The sequence below is a fragment of the Pipistrellus hanaki genome (genome assembly GCF_964339955.1).
Source record: "Pipistrellus hanaki genome assembly, chromosome: 10".
NCBI classification, from domain to species: Eukaryota; Metazoa; Chordata; class Mammalia; order Chiroptera; family Vespertilionidae; genus Pipistrellus; species Pipistrellus hanaki.
The window spans coordinates 41,917,091-41,930,714 of NC_140512.1; the positions used below are offsets into that span (position 1 = coordinate 41,917,091).

The window sequence follows — 13,624 nt, forward strand, 5'->3', positions numbered from 1 at the left end:
CGGGACTGCTCCGCTGTTCGTGTCTTAGATCCTCCAGGCTAGCCCTACAAATACCAACTTTTGGGTGGACTTAAAAGGTTTCCCCGGTATTTTACATTATATATTTTTTTTTCATTGATTTTTTACAGAGCCGAAGGGAGAGGGATAGAGAGTCTAACACCGATAAGAGAAAACCATCGATCAGCTGCTTCCTGCACACCCCCTACTGGGGATGTGCCCGCAACCAAGGTACCTGCCCTTGACCGGAATTTCAGTCCGCAGGCAGACGCTCTATCCACTGAGCCAAACCGGTTTCGGCGGCTTCCTGGTGTTGAAGAACACAGTATTCGTCCAAAACTGGGGGCGGTTATAATACCTTTCATTCAGATTGTCCTTAACAGAAACGCCGTTCCCTGTTAACGTTACAGATGCCTTTCCCTGACATAGGTATCCATCCTGATGAACGGCTGGGCACCCTTTTCCTTTCTCAGCTGTTGCCAGTGTTAATGCGGCCTCTCCAACCACAGCTAATGCTCCTCCCGGGGCCTTGCTCCGGTCCCAGCTTTGCTGGACTCGCTGTCATCTCCTTCCGAGCACGAGCCTCCCTCACAGCCGGAGGCGCCACATCAGATTCATTAAACCCGCCTCTTTCCCTAAGGACGGGTTCAAGCTTTCCGCCTTCCCAGGCTCCCTGGGGGCCCTCCGCTCTTCTCGATTCCTATTGGGTGACTCCCACGCCTCTCATCGCCGGAAGGCGGGACGCGGCGCCAGGAGATGACGTCACGGAGGCGGGGCCGGAACTTTCGGTTTGTTTGGGCTCTGCACTCGGGTCCGGTGCTCTGGGACCGTTCCGTCGGCGACGCCGCCGCCATGACCGTCTGTCAGTTCTTCCTCCAGGGCCGGTGTCGCTTTGGGGAGCGGTGCTGGAACGAACACCCTGGCGCCTGGGGTGCGGGCGGTGGACGGCACCAGCAGCACTCAGGTGACCTCGCGCTCCGCCCGCCGCCGCCGCCGCTGGCCGGGTCGGGATGGGCCGGGCTGGGGTCTGGCGGTGAAGGAACGGGCCTCCCGCCTGGGACTCCGCGCAGCGCCCGCCACTCGGTTTCTTTCCGACGGTTTTATCCGCCCTTAGGCACTCGGTCGGCCTCTGTTGAGCGGGTGACGCCGGGGGCGTGGTCCCGGTTCTGAGACCGAACAATGAGGGTTAAGTCAGAGGTCCGTGTCACAGCTACCCCTTCGGTGGGTGGCAGTGGTTCTGGAGGTCGGCCCAAACGCTTCCTTGCCTTTCTCTACCCTTCTGGGTATTTGTTCTCCTCCCCGCCCTTGACTCGAATATAATTTTTAAAGTATATTTTATTGATTTTTTTACCAGAGAGGAGTGGAAGAGGGACAGAGAGAGAAACATCGCTGAGAGAGATACATGGATCAGCTGCCTCCTGCACACTCCTCATTGTGGATGTGCCCCAACCAAGGTACATGCCCTTGACCGGAATCGAACCCAGGACCCCTCAGTCCGCAGGCCTACGCTCTATCCATCGGGCCAAACCGGTTTTGACTCGAATATAATTTTTACTAAACATTTTTTTTCCGAGGGAGAGGCTAGCAACTTAGATCAGTCAGGGCTCTTAACTTCGGGGAAGTCGCGAACTCCTTTGGAAATACAATAAGTTTACAGAGCCATAAAATTGGTTTGGAGTAATTTTATGCTCATCAAATGTGGGGTAAAACTGGGAGGATGGGGTGCCCAATTAAGAACTCGGGGCTATGAGGGAACGGAGTGTAGAGGACCAGGTGGACCTGCTCCCTGGGCCTAAGTCATTAACGAAGGTTTGGGAATGTTTTCATTAAACCAATTATGAATGATGCAAAAAAGAACCATCTTCAAGGAGAGGAGAGATCGGATATGAAGCCATAATACAACACAAGCTCTTAAAGGGTCAGACGAAGAGGTTTTCTCTTCTTAGAATTGGAACTTAGTCCTTAAAGGATCAAAAGATGCTGACCACCTCCCACACCCTCACCCCCCTTCCCTTTTTTAGGGATGTTCATCTTACCTTTCAGCTTTAAGTTGCATTGTGGCTTCATACCTGATCCCCCTTCTTGAAGGCAGTCTTTTTTGCATTACCCACAACAGCTGTAATGAATTACTCCAAACCAAAAATTAGGCCTCGGAATCTGATAAATGTGAGTGTGCTTCCATGAACAACAGAATGTATTGGATAGATTAATTGATGGAAAGTGTAATAAAACTCATCACATAGTGTATTTAGCTACCTGAAACAAAATGTTTTTGAAATCAAGAAGTATGAAGACCAAAATCTATATACAAAAGATTAATTGAACTTCTGTGGTGTCATTCCCCAAAGGATTTGGAACTTTAGAAAAATGAAATATCATTAATCCCTGCTTGAGGGATCTTTCTGGTCCAGCCATCTGCTGCCTTTTCTCTTTGGTTTTATTAAGGAGTTTTAGAGTTGGTAGATGAATTTTCATAAAGGAGTATATCTCCCATCATTCCAATTTTTAATATATTGAATGGAATATCTCTAATTCAGTGAATTATCTTGGACCCAACTAGGAAGTTGGGTAATTGAAATACTTTAAGTGATAAGATTTTTTAAATATAGAAACAGGTTAGAGTCCTGTTGGCTCATTTTGATAATTATGAAATATTAGTAATACGCTCATAATAGAGGAACTCAATGTACTTTTTCATGTGCAAATCATCTTTATAATCTTCCCCTGAAAGATAGGTGGCTGTTTTCCCAGAGAGAATACTGAGTCAAATAGATTTAAGCATCTATTCAAAGACAGAGGGTAGAATCTAATCTTTTATATTCAACAGACTTTTTAGTACATTCCTAACTTTTCAGACTTTATTACCATTTTAAGCCCACTGGGAGAGCAAGAATAATAAAGATAGCTTTTTATCCTGAAGGAGCTTATGATTTAGCATAAATGTCCTCTATTCACACTACTATCAAGCAATTGTTTACCTAATAAGCTTATGTCAGCTGAATCTAGTAATAATATCATTATTTTTCTAAGGATTTACAGTCTTCTCAATTTTATTAACCAGAAATCCAATTAGACTATTATTTGATTGGTTGATATTACACTGAACTACATAAGTAGATTCAATTAATCTTTTGTATATAAGAAAAAAATGAAGAGTTTTGTGCTTTAAAAATGAGTGGAAATGTTGAATCTTTGCATGATGTCTGTGTGTAATAAGACAAAATATAATTAAATTTTTAGATATTTAAAAGATGAGTTGCTGGAAAATTTATTTTATTTTTTATTTCAGGTGGTAACAGACGTGGATGGAATGCCACCAGTCAGAGATACTCCAATGTTATCCAGCCATCCAGTTTCTCCAAATCTACGCCATGGGGGGGCAGCAGAGAGCAAGAAAAATCATCTTTTGGTTCTTTTGATTCTGGAGATTCAACTAACAGGAACAGTGGGTTTGGATTATCTCAGAACCCATTTGGTACTTCACCTACCTCTGATGCACAGAAAGACGAAAAGAAACTTCTGTAAGTGAAAGCATTCAGAAAAATTATCTATTTTCTTTTCGTTTTTAAATTATGTATATTTTTAAAGAAATAATACATTATTTAAAAAATCAGAATAATACCTTAGTTTAAAAAAATGAGAAAAAAATAAAGAAAAATAAATAAAGAAAGAAAAATAAAAAATCAGAATACTAAGCAAAAAGAAGAAAAAGCACTGACGATCCTATCACTCAGAGATAACCACTATTTTGCATAGATACCATGCTAGATTTTATTTCATTTAAAAATGTGTCATCATTCCATATCAGTACAGAGCCTTCTTAGAGCTAATTATGTTCTTCCCACTTTTCTGTTGATAACACTATATTGTGAATGTCTTTCGAAGGTAGTCCTCTTAAGTTGGTTGTAAATTATGAGACCTTTACAAACTATGAGGTAATTTAAAGCAACTTGTGATCTTGGAGGTCAAATAGCATCTCATATTTTTCTTTTTAAAACTTTTACTTCATTTATGTCATTCAACTTGATTTAATTTGATTCCCTTCCCTTTTGTGGAGTTAAATTCCTTAACATTTCTTGAGAACATTTGTAGCAGAAGTTACAACTGGTGCCAAATCAGTGCCTGGCTATGTGTAACTTCCCTCAACTTCTGGTTCCCAGGACAAAAATATACTTGTTAGTCTTTTACTTTCCATATAACCAAATTAGAACCAATGGTAACATTTTAAGCTATGTACCATTATACTACTGTTGTGTGTTTTTTTTTTAAAGAAAAAACAAATGAGCCTCTCCTTCCTTTATTTGATGTTTTTGTAAAAATCCTAAATTTAATATAGATTCTCTGTGATATCTACCGTTTTATTAATTGTAGCATTCTGGACAGGGTAGGAGGGGATTTAATTTAGAGCTGACTCTGTCCACAGCTTTGCCAACAAATTAGCTTTTGAAAAACGTGAGAATTAGACAAAATGATCTCTAAAGTCCTACCCATTTAAAAATGTTATGCTTTATATCACACTAGAGGCTCAGTGCATGAATTTGTGCACGTTGAAAGGAAATTAATTAGAAGATAGCCTATGGGGCGGGACTAGGCAAGATGGGCTAGACAGGTGGAGCCAACCTCCTGTGGTCCTTCTCCAGCCAGTCGCACCTGAGGTGGCTCGAGGGCTCAAAGGTATCTGTGGAGTTAGCAGGGTCCCTTGGCCTGGCCTGTGGGGATTGAGCTGAAACCTGTGTCCAACAACCCCAACATCCCCCCCTGGAATGCAAGAGGGCACTCTGCAAAGTTGCTGTGGCTTGACAGCTCCTGCACTGAGCATCTGCCCCCTGGTGGTCAGTGCACATCATAACACACACACACACACACACACACACACACACACACACACACATATATATGTATGTATGTATATGTTATGTTATTATATATTCATATATATATATATATAAAATACTTTCCCACTTTCCCAGTTAAATGATCATTTATGTTTATGATAATGAGCAAAAAGATTAAAGTATATTAGATTGTATTTTAGTTCCTTAATACATATTGTACAGTAGTGCTCAGTTAATTGAATTGGTTAATGGTTCCATGTACTGGAAAACCAAAATTATGAACTTTTTTTTCTTCTTTTTTTTTAAATATATTTTATTGTTTTTTTACAGAGAGGAAGGGAGAGGGATAGAGAGCTAGAAACATCGATGAGAGAGAAACATCGACCAGCTGCCTACTGCACACCCCCTACCGGGGATATGCCCGCAACCAATGTACTTGCCCTTGACCGGAATCGAACCTGGGACCTTTCAGTCCACAGACCAACTCTCTACCACTGAGCCAAACCAGTTTCGGCTATGAACTTATTGTATTTAGTCTTATAATATCTATAACATGAAGTGTAGTTTATATTCTATAAGCTTCTACTTTAATAAACACTTGAGGAAACGTAATGGAAAAAATATAAAATTACGTATTTACAACAACTTAAAATTTCAGTCATTGAAAATGATAAATAATAAATTTGAATCAGCAGATGAAAAAGATTCTCTTTTTTTGTCAGGGAAGGAATTGTGAAAGATATGGAGGTTTGGGAATCATCAGGGCAGTGGATGTTCTCTGCTTATTCACCAATGAAAAAGAAACCTAGTATTTCAGGTAACTGAGAAATTGTATGTTTTTTAAATATGTTTTACCACTCTTATTTTCTAAAACCAGGACCATGCCAAATAAATAAATTAACATTGTTCAAAGTATTTGAGTATTATAGTAGAATCTCTTGATTCAGAGGCTGAGTTTGGAAGGTACAGTTCTTTTAAGATATGTAATTCTCAGTACAATCAGGACCCACCAGTCCCCATTCTGTAAGCCCAGGCAGCGGCTCTGTTTTCTCGGTTCCCTTCAGGTACAACTTCAGAACCTCTTGGCTGCCCCTGCAGTGAACAGAAGAGTCATAGGCTGCCTGCTGCTAAGGCCTTGGCAGTCTGATTCTTTCTTCTCTTGCTTCCCTATCTTTCCTTTTAAGGATAGTTGTTTTCATAAAGCATGTGAAGACCTACACTGAAGGTAATGTCTGAAGGTAAAGAGTTTTAGCTGGGCGATGGGGATAGCATTTCTGTAGATAACCCTTTTCTTCCCATTTTCTTTGGTCCACAGTTTCTAAGTCCTTTCTGGGCTGAAACCTAGACACCACACTTCTCTAAGCCCACTCTGGGTGGTCCTGGGCTTCTGCCCTATTGCGTAAATAGCAGGTGTCTCGCCGATGAAAGCCCGTGCAATCCCTCAGAACTCTGGGGCCTCTGCTGTGTGTCAGCTCCACCTGCTCATTCTCTGTGAGCATTTGTGCACACAACTCCTTATGGTTATTTACTCAATCATTCAACAAATTCTTACTGAATTTCTTTTGTGCCAGGCCCTATTCTAAGTGCTGAAATATAGTGATGAGCAAGATGGACAAGATCCCTCCCTGTTGAAGCTTATGTTCTTGAGGGAGGGAGCCAATAAGTAATACAAATAAATAGGAGAATTTCAGATAATGATTTTTCTATAAAGAAAATAAAGAACTACTAAGCCTTTTAAAGTCATTTCAGAATTGAACCTAATGCTTACTAAATGCCCTAAAGCAGTGGTTCTAAAAATGTGGAATGTAGATTTCTAAGTAGGGTTACCAGATAAATTATGGAGTGCCCAGTTAAATTTAAATGTTAGATAAACAAAGAATAATATTTTTAGTATATGAATAGCCCTTGCGACATACTTACACTAAAAAAGTATTTGTTGTATGTCTGAAATTCAAATTTAACTAGGCATTCTGTATTGTTTACTAAATTTGGCAATCCTATTCCCGAGACCCTTTCAAGGGCTGTAAAAATTTAAAAAGTATTTTCATCATAATACTAACACATTAATTGCCATTTTCACTGTTTTGACATTAGCACAGTTGGTGCAAAAGCATTAATGCATAAAACACATTGCATCGTAGTAAATATACATCAAGGCCAAGATAAACTATATTAACAAACTACATAGTAGTCAATTAAAAAATAATTGACTTAATTATTTTACTTAATGTCCTTAAATAATTAACTCAATGTCCTTGATGAAATGGTGAAAGTTATTGCTTTTATTAAATCTTGACCTTTGAGTGCAAACCTTTTTGCTATTCTGTATGACAAAATGGGAAGCGCAAATGAAGAGCTTCTGCCATGTGCTCATGTGTGATGGTTATGTTGCGGGAAAGCACTCATGTGGTCACTGACTTGTGAGCTGAACCAGCCACTTTTCTTCCCCCACAGGACAATTTTTATTTGAAAGAATGACTGAGAACTATGGTTATTTAGACTTAAGTGTTTGGTAACATTTTCTTTTAAAAAAATAAATGTAGTGAGCCTATCACTTCATAGAAAACAACTGACTGTGTTTATTGCCAATGATAAAATTCAACCTTTCAAGTGATAGATTATGGAAAACTTTTCTGCTAATGTGAGCTTGATGACTTCTTGATACTTAAGTCTCGTCTGATGAAATGGATAATGACATTAATAAATATCAATATTTTAAAATTATACAATGACATTTGCCAACATTTGGAAGTTCTAGATAACTCAGTAGAACTTCCAAATGCTCAATCTATAACGTTACAAAATTATACATGGCTGAAAAAAATCTTTTCTAAGTGCAAGATAAACCAGTGGATTTAATATAATTGTACAAAAAATTTGCATCCACATTGTAGCAACTAGCCTTTAGAAATTACTACCTGTTGCCCTAGCCAGTTTGGCTCAGTGGATAGGGCATCAGCCTGTAGACTAAAGGGTCCTGGATTTCATTCTAGGGTTGTGGGCTCCTCCCCAGACCCAGCCCTGGTTGGGGCACATGCTGGAGGCAACCAATCATTGTGTTTCTCTCACATACATATTTCTCTCTGTCTTTCCCTCTCCACTCTCTCTAACTCAGTGGGAAAATATCCTTGGGTGAGGATAAAAAAAAAAGAAAAAGGAAAAGAAACTACTACTTGTCAAGTTTTGATACAATATCAAAGAAGAATATTCACAATTATCTGAAAAGGCCATTAAATTAATCCTTTCCCAACTACATATCTGTGTGAGAACAGGTTTTCTTCAGACACTGCAACCAGGCAATATATTGAAACAGATTCCATGCATTTAATTGTTTCCTGAGGTTATATCCTAAAAATTATATTAAGGTCAGAAGGTGTGAACATTTCTAAGGCTAGTGATGATTATTGACAATTTTCCTCCTAAATAATTTGTATATTTTTAATTCCCTTAATGTCAACTTAAGAGAAAGTCCACTTCACCACATTCTTAATAACAATAAATATTCAATTTTCATTTTTGCAATTTATCTCTATTTTAAGTTATATTTTTAAATTTAACTTTATTTCATTTATTTACTGGCTATTTGAATTTTTGTGACTTGCCTATTATACTTGCTCAGATTAACTTTTTTTTTTATTGATTTGATTCATATATTAACATTAGCTCTTCTCTTGTCATGTTGCAATTATGGTTTTCCCAGTTTATCATTTGCCTTTTAATTTTGCTTATTGTTTCTAACATATAGGATATTTTTTAGACAGAAGTTTGAATGAATATGTAGTCAACTTTCTTTTTCTTCTCTTTCTTATTCTTTCCTGTCCATTTTGTTATTCTTTCCTCTCTGTTTATCTTTATAAAAAGTTCCCCTTCAAAGATCAAATAACCAACTACATTTTATTTTAATTTTATACTTATTTAAACGTGAGAGTGCAGGCTCCTTATAATTATGTAAAATTTCTAATGATCAGCATTAGCATACTTTCTTGTCTAGCACCTCTAGCTTTTCTATACTGTTGAAAGTATTGGCATTTATTTTAAAGATTCAAATTGATTCCTCACTTCAGGTTTTACAGACATTTCACCAGAGGAGTTGAGGCTTGAATACCATAACTTCTTAACCAGCAATAACTTACAGAGTTATGTAAGTTTATTTCCTATTCATCTATCTCAATAACAGATTAGCTGATAATTACTATCTTCTCTATTTGTAGTCAAGGCTTGCTTGTGTTGGCAAAGTGGGTGAGGTCTACAAGTTTTTCAGGACAAGTTTTTTTTTTCTAAATTACTTTCCTTAAAATTGATTGGTTATCTAAAGTAGTAACTGGGAATGTCATTATTTCATTACAAATTATCCAGCAATCATTCCCTTTCATCATTTGACAAACATTTATAGAGCATTTCTTAGGTGCAGACATCGTGATAAAAGTTAGAAAGACGGTATGTATGGGAGGGAGGGGGGCAAAAAAAAATCAATAAAATATATTTTAAAAAAATAAAAATAAAAAAATAGATTTTAATTACAAAAAAAAGTTAGAAAGACAAAGTTAAATAAAGCAATCTGTTATCTGGATTAACATTCTCACATATCATATATCAAAAAATAAAAAAGCTGGGCTTGAATAAGTTTGGTACTAAAGGAAATAAAGTCTGTATTTTTGTTGTCATCAGTCATGATCATGCGTTTTAACTAGCACACATGTTTGCCTCCTATCCAAATATAACGAACTCTCTGTTGCCAAATACTTAGGATTCTTAACCAGAAAATACAAGGAGTTGAAAAACAGGGTGAGGGGACTGTAACTGGAATATCTTTGGAAAATAGGGGCAGGTCAATACGAATTTTACAAGTTATGGACAATAAGAATGTTTCATAAACTTTTTGTGATTTTGGCAAAGACATGAAGTTGTCATTTAAGAGATTAACTTAAATACTCAATATTGACGCATTATTTTTCTGTCTTCTCTCTTCAGCTAAATTCTGTTCAACAGTTAAAAAATCAGTGGAGGAACAGGGTAAATGAACTGAAAACGCTAAATACATCAACTAAAATAGCTTTGGTGAGTATTGGAGAGTTTGCTACGGGAAGTGACTTATCTATTGCTTTTTTGCAGAGAATTTTACTTTCTATTTGGAAAGCAAAGTTAAGCTCATCTGGTGTGGCTCGATGGTTAAGCATCAACATATAAATCAGTAGGTCATGGTTTGATTCCTGGACAAGGTGCATGCTCAGGTTGCAGGCTTGATCCCCAGGAGCAGGTGTGCAAGAGGCAGCTGATCACTGACTCTCATCATTGATGTTTCTATCTCTCCCTCTCCCTTCCTCTCTGAAATAAATAAAAATATATTTTAAAAAAACAAACACAAATAGTGATACACACATTTTCAAGAACTGTATCATCATTTAGAAGCAAGGCCCTGAAATTGCTTTCTCTCCATTCTTCAGTCAGAAAAACACAGGAAATCATGCTTTTTTAAAAAAAATTTTAGAGTGAATTTTAACTTTGGTAGTACTAATTTTGAAATTGGAAAATATTACATACATTCAAATATTTCAAGTTACTAGCAATTAAAAATAAATTGCTTTGGAAAATGACATGAATAATGAATGTACATTGTTTATTCATTTACCTATTAATGAATATCACACTACAAGAGAGAAGCTAAACAAATAAAAGAGTTCATACTAATAATTCATTTATACGAAACTAAAAAAGACATACCTGTCTATAGTGATATTAAGCTGATGAGTGGTTTCTTGGGGCCAGGAGTTGGGGAAGAGCTGACTGGAAAAGGACACAGGGAACTTTTAGGGGTGATGGAAATGTTCTGAATCTTGATAATGGTAATTATAAGTTTGTCAAAACTCATTGAAATATATATATTTTATAAATATATAGATATAAAATGGATGTATTTTATTGTATGAAAACTATATCTCAACAGGGTTTAATTTTTAAATATGCTATTGGGGCTTCCAAATGAGAGAAATTATATCTGTTTGAGTTGATTAGGAAAGGCTTTTGAGGAAGGGGTAAGTGAAAGGTTTCTTAAAAGGGAGATTAAGATTTCAGTAAGCAGCCGAGACCGGTTTGACTCAATGGACAGAGCGTCGGCTTGGGGACTGAAAGGTCCCGGGTTCGATCCCGGTCAAGGGCATGTACCTTGGTTGCGGGCATATCCCCAGTAGGGGGTGTGCAAGAGGCAGCTGGTCGATGACTCTCTCATCGATGTTTCTAGTTCTCTTATCTCTCTCCCTTCCTCTCTGTACAAAATCAATAAAATATATTTAAAAAAAAAAAAAAAGATTTCAGTAAGCAGAGATGAAGACATTTCTAGAGCAGGAAGTAGCAAGAGCATAAAGTATTTGCAGGCAATGGGAAATGTTTAATAAATGTTAGTGGTAAGGTTCAGTAGTGTGAATCAACTTCAGTTCAAGTGTTAGAGTGAACAGAATGGGAACTCTAAAGGTCCTTACCTAGTAACTAGGTTTCTTTTCCTTTTTTTTTTTTTTTTTTTTTTTATTGATTTTTCATAGAGAGGAAGGTAGAGAGATAGAGAGCTAGAAACGTCGATAAGAGAGAAACATCGACCAGCTGCCTCTTGCACACCCAGGTGTGCGGGATGTGCCCGCAACCCAGGTACACGCCCTTGACCGGAATCGAACCTGGGACCTCTCAGTCCACAGACTGACGCTCTACCACTGAGCCAAACCGGTTTCGGCGTAACTAGGTTTCTTGATAAATGCAGATCAGCCTATAGACACTGAAATATATTATTTAAAATTGTTTTATTTTAATATGTGTTCATTTGAAAATTTAGAAAATATTTAAAAGCAAGAATAAAATTAAAACCATAACTCATTAACCAATTAATCTTTGAGCTTGGTTTACTTTTTTTTTTTTTAATGTGTATTCATATTGTGGGAATTTTTCTATGTTAAACATTTAACTTCACATTTTTAAGTGCATATTTTAAACATTGAATTTGGCTCTAAAGTTTATAGAAAAAGTACTTGAAAATTATTTATCAAGTACTTTATTATTTGCCTGTTTTTACAGCTCTCCGATATAAAGGATGGAATAAATCAAGCAGAACCTGCATTTGGATTTGGCAATAGGCAAACAGCAACATTTGGGTCACCAGGTGAGTGATACAATAATGCAGGACTTCGTTGATTTAGAAAAATAGGACTTTATAGGTTTCAAATCATTAAGACTGAAGATATGTTAAGTACCATGGAAGACCCTATGGCTCAAGCTTTAAAAGTATATTTTAGGCATGGTTTTCAAGATTTTGATGGTTAGGGAAGCAGCACCTTTGAGGACTTTCTTGTCACTTGTATAATACAATAACATATATCATCCTCAAGTGACAGCTCTGGTGAGATTTGGATGGGCGGCAGGGAGTGGAGGTAATTATGGTGCAAATGGGATCAGTGTAGCAGTAGCAGAAAGACAGAACAACAAGGTCTGGTGGGTTTGTTCTAGCTTCTCATTTTCCTTCTCTCCTTCTACAATAGTAATCTCTCTTCCCAACACTCAAGCAGGGCAGGAATAAGGAAGAAATTGCCCCCGGGGGTGGGGAGCTGGCGGGAAATATGGCTACATTTTCTGACAATCTGGTTTATTTTTAGGTTTTCCAGTGAATAACAGCACGAGTGATAATGCTCAAAATTCTAGTTTTACAAGCTCTGGATTTGCCACTGCACCTTCTGGAAGCCCTTCTGTGTTCGGGAATATTCCAGCATTTGGAGCTGTTCCCTCTACCAGTCCTGCCATCACTACTTCTACTCCAGCTCCTGGATTTGGGAAACCCGAAATCACATCTGCTGCTTCATTTTCCTTTAAAACTCCTGCAGCCTCGGGATTTGGCTCAGCCGGGTTTTCTGGATTCCCAGCTCCCATGGCAGCAGGCCCTGTGGGAGCTCCAGGGGCCCCAGCCTTCGGAAACAACAGTTCTGTGGCTGGCTTTGGTAGTCCAGGCTCACATTCTCACACTTCTTTTTCCAAGTCATTCAGTGGCACTCATGATGGACATAGCAGCACATCCACCTCTGTCCCCATCTCAAATGGCAGCACGACAACAGGTAATGAATTATTCACACCCAAGCATCAACTAACAGCAGAAGAACTGGGGCAATTTCAGGCCCAGAAATTTACCCTGGGGAAAATTCCATTGAAGCCGCCACCTGTGGAACTTCTACATATTTGAAAGGACAATTTTAAAATACAGAAAAGAATGACTTATAAATTGTTTTGAATGGTTCATATAGAAGAGTAGATATATGCACACATCTATGTATATATTTATATATTTATATGGAATATAGCTTTAGAGGTTTGAAATTTAACATTTTTTTCCTTGAACCTAACTATTTAAGTAAAACATAATAGCCAGCAAGAGATTTTCTTTTACTATAATTACAAATGGAACTGAAAAACTATCTGCTGAATAAAGTATTTATCATTCTACATCATTTTACTATCTTAACCTTTAAAGTTTTTCCTTTAAACATTGTTTTAGGAGATAATTCATAGAACTATTAGGGAGGAAATGCTTAAATATTTAGCTTACTTACCAAATAAACATAAGTAGAATGACCTTCCTTCATGCAAAAGAAGATTCTCTTAAAGATAAATAACAGCTTTTAAAGAGTGAAAACTTTTATTTTTAGGACCTAGGAGGCATTTTTCCCCTCATAACTTTGTCTCACCCCTACCCTCAATTTTGGCTGTCTCACAGGCACCTTTTGAGTTTTCTTCAACAATTTTAGGCTAATTTTTATATAATT

The 13,624-nt window shown here is 37.7% G+C and overlaps 1 protein-coding gene across 1 annotated transcript; it reads left to right on the forward strand.

Moving 5' to 3' along the window:
- Window positions 1–770: 770 nt before the first annotated feature.
- NUP42 (nucleoporin 42) lies at window positions 771–13,304 on the forward strand. The gene is made up of 7 exons (XM_084897254.1): window positions 771–961; window positions 3,287–3,518; window positions 5,555–5,649; window positions 8,897–8,973; window positions 9,804–9,890; window positions 11,892–11,976; window positions 12,467–13,304. The coding sequence occupies exons 1-7, from the start codon at window positions 850–852 to the stop codon at window positions 13,042–13,044; spliced, it is 1,266 nt and encodes a 421-aa protein (XP_084753380.1). The 5' UTR covers window positions 771–849; the 3' UTR covers window positions 13,045–13,304.
- Window positions 13,305–13,624: the final 320 nt, after the last annotated feature.

What these genes read in the sequence shown, in the direction of transcription:
- NUP42 (XM_084897254.1), top strand. Translation starts at nt 850, where the DNA reads ATGACCGTCTGTCAGTTCTTCCTCCAGGGCCGGTGTCGCTTTGGGGAG. An exon ending in AAAGACGAAAAGAAACTTCT is followed by an intron (nt 3,519 to 5,554) that starts GTAAGTGAAAGC and finishes TTTTTTTGTCAG; the next exon opens with GGAAGGAATTGTGAAAGATA. An exon ending in CATCAACTAAAATAGCTTTG is followed by an intron (nt 9,891 to 11,891) that starts GTGAGTATTGGA and finishes CTGTTTTTACAG; the next exon opens with CTCTCCGATATAAAGGATGG.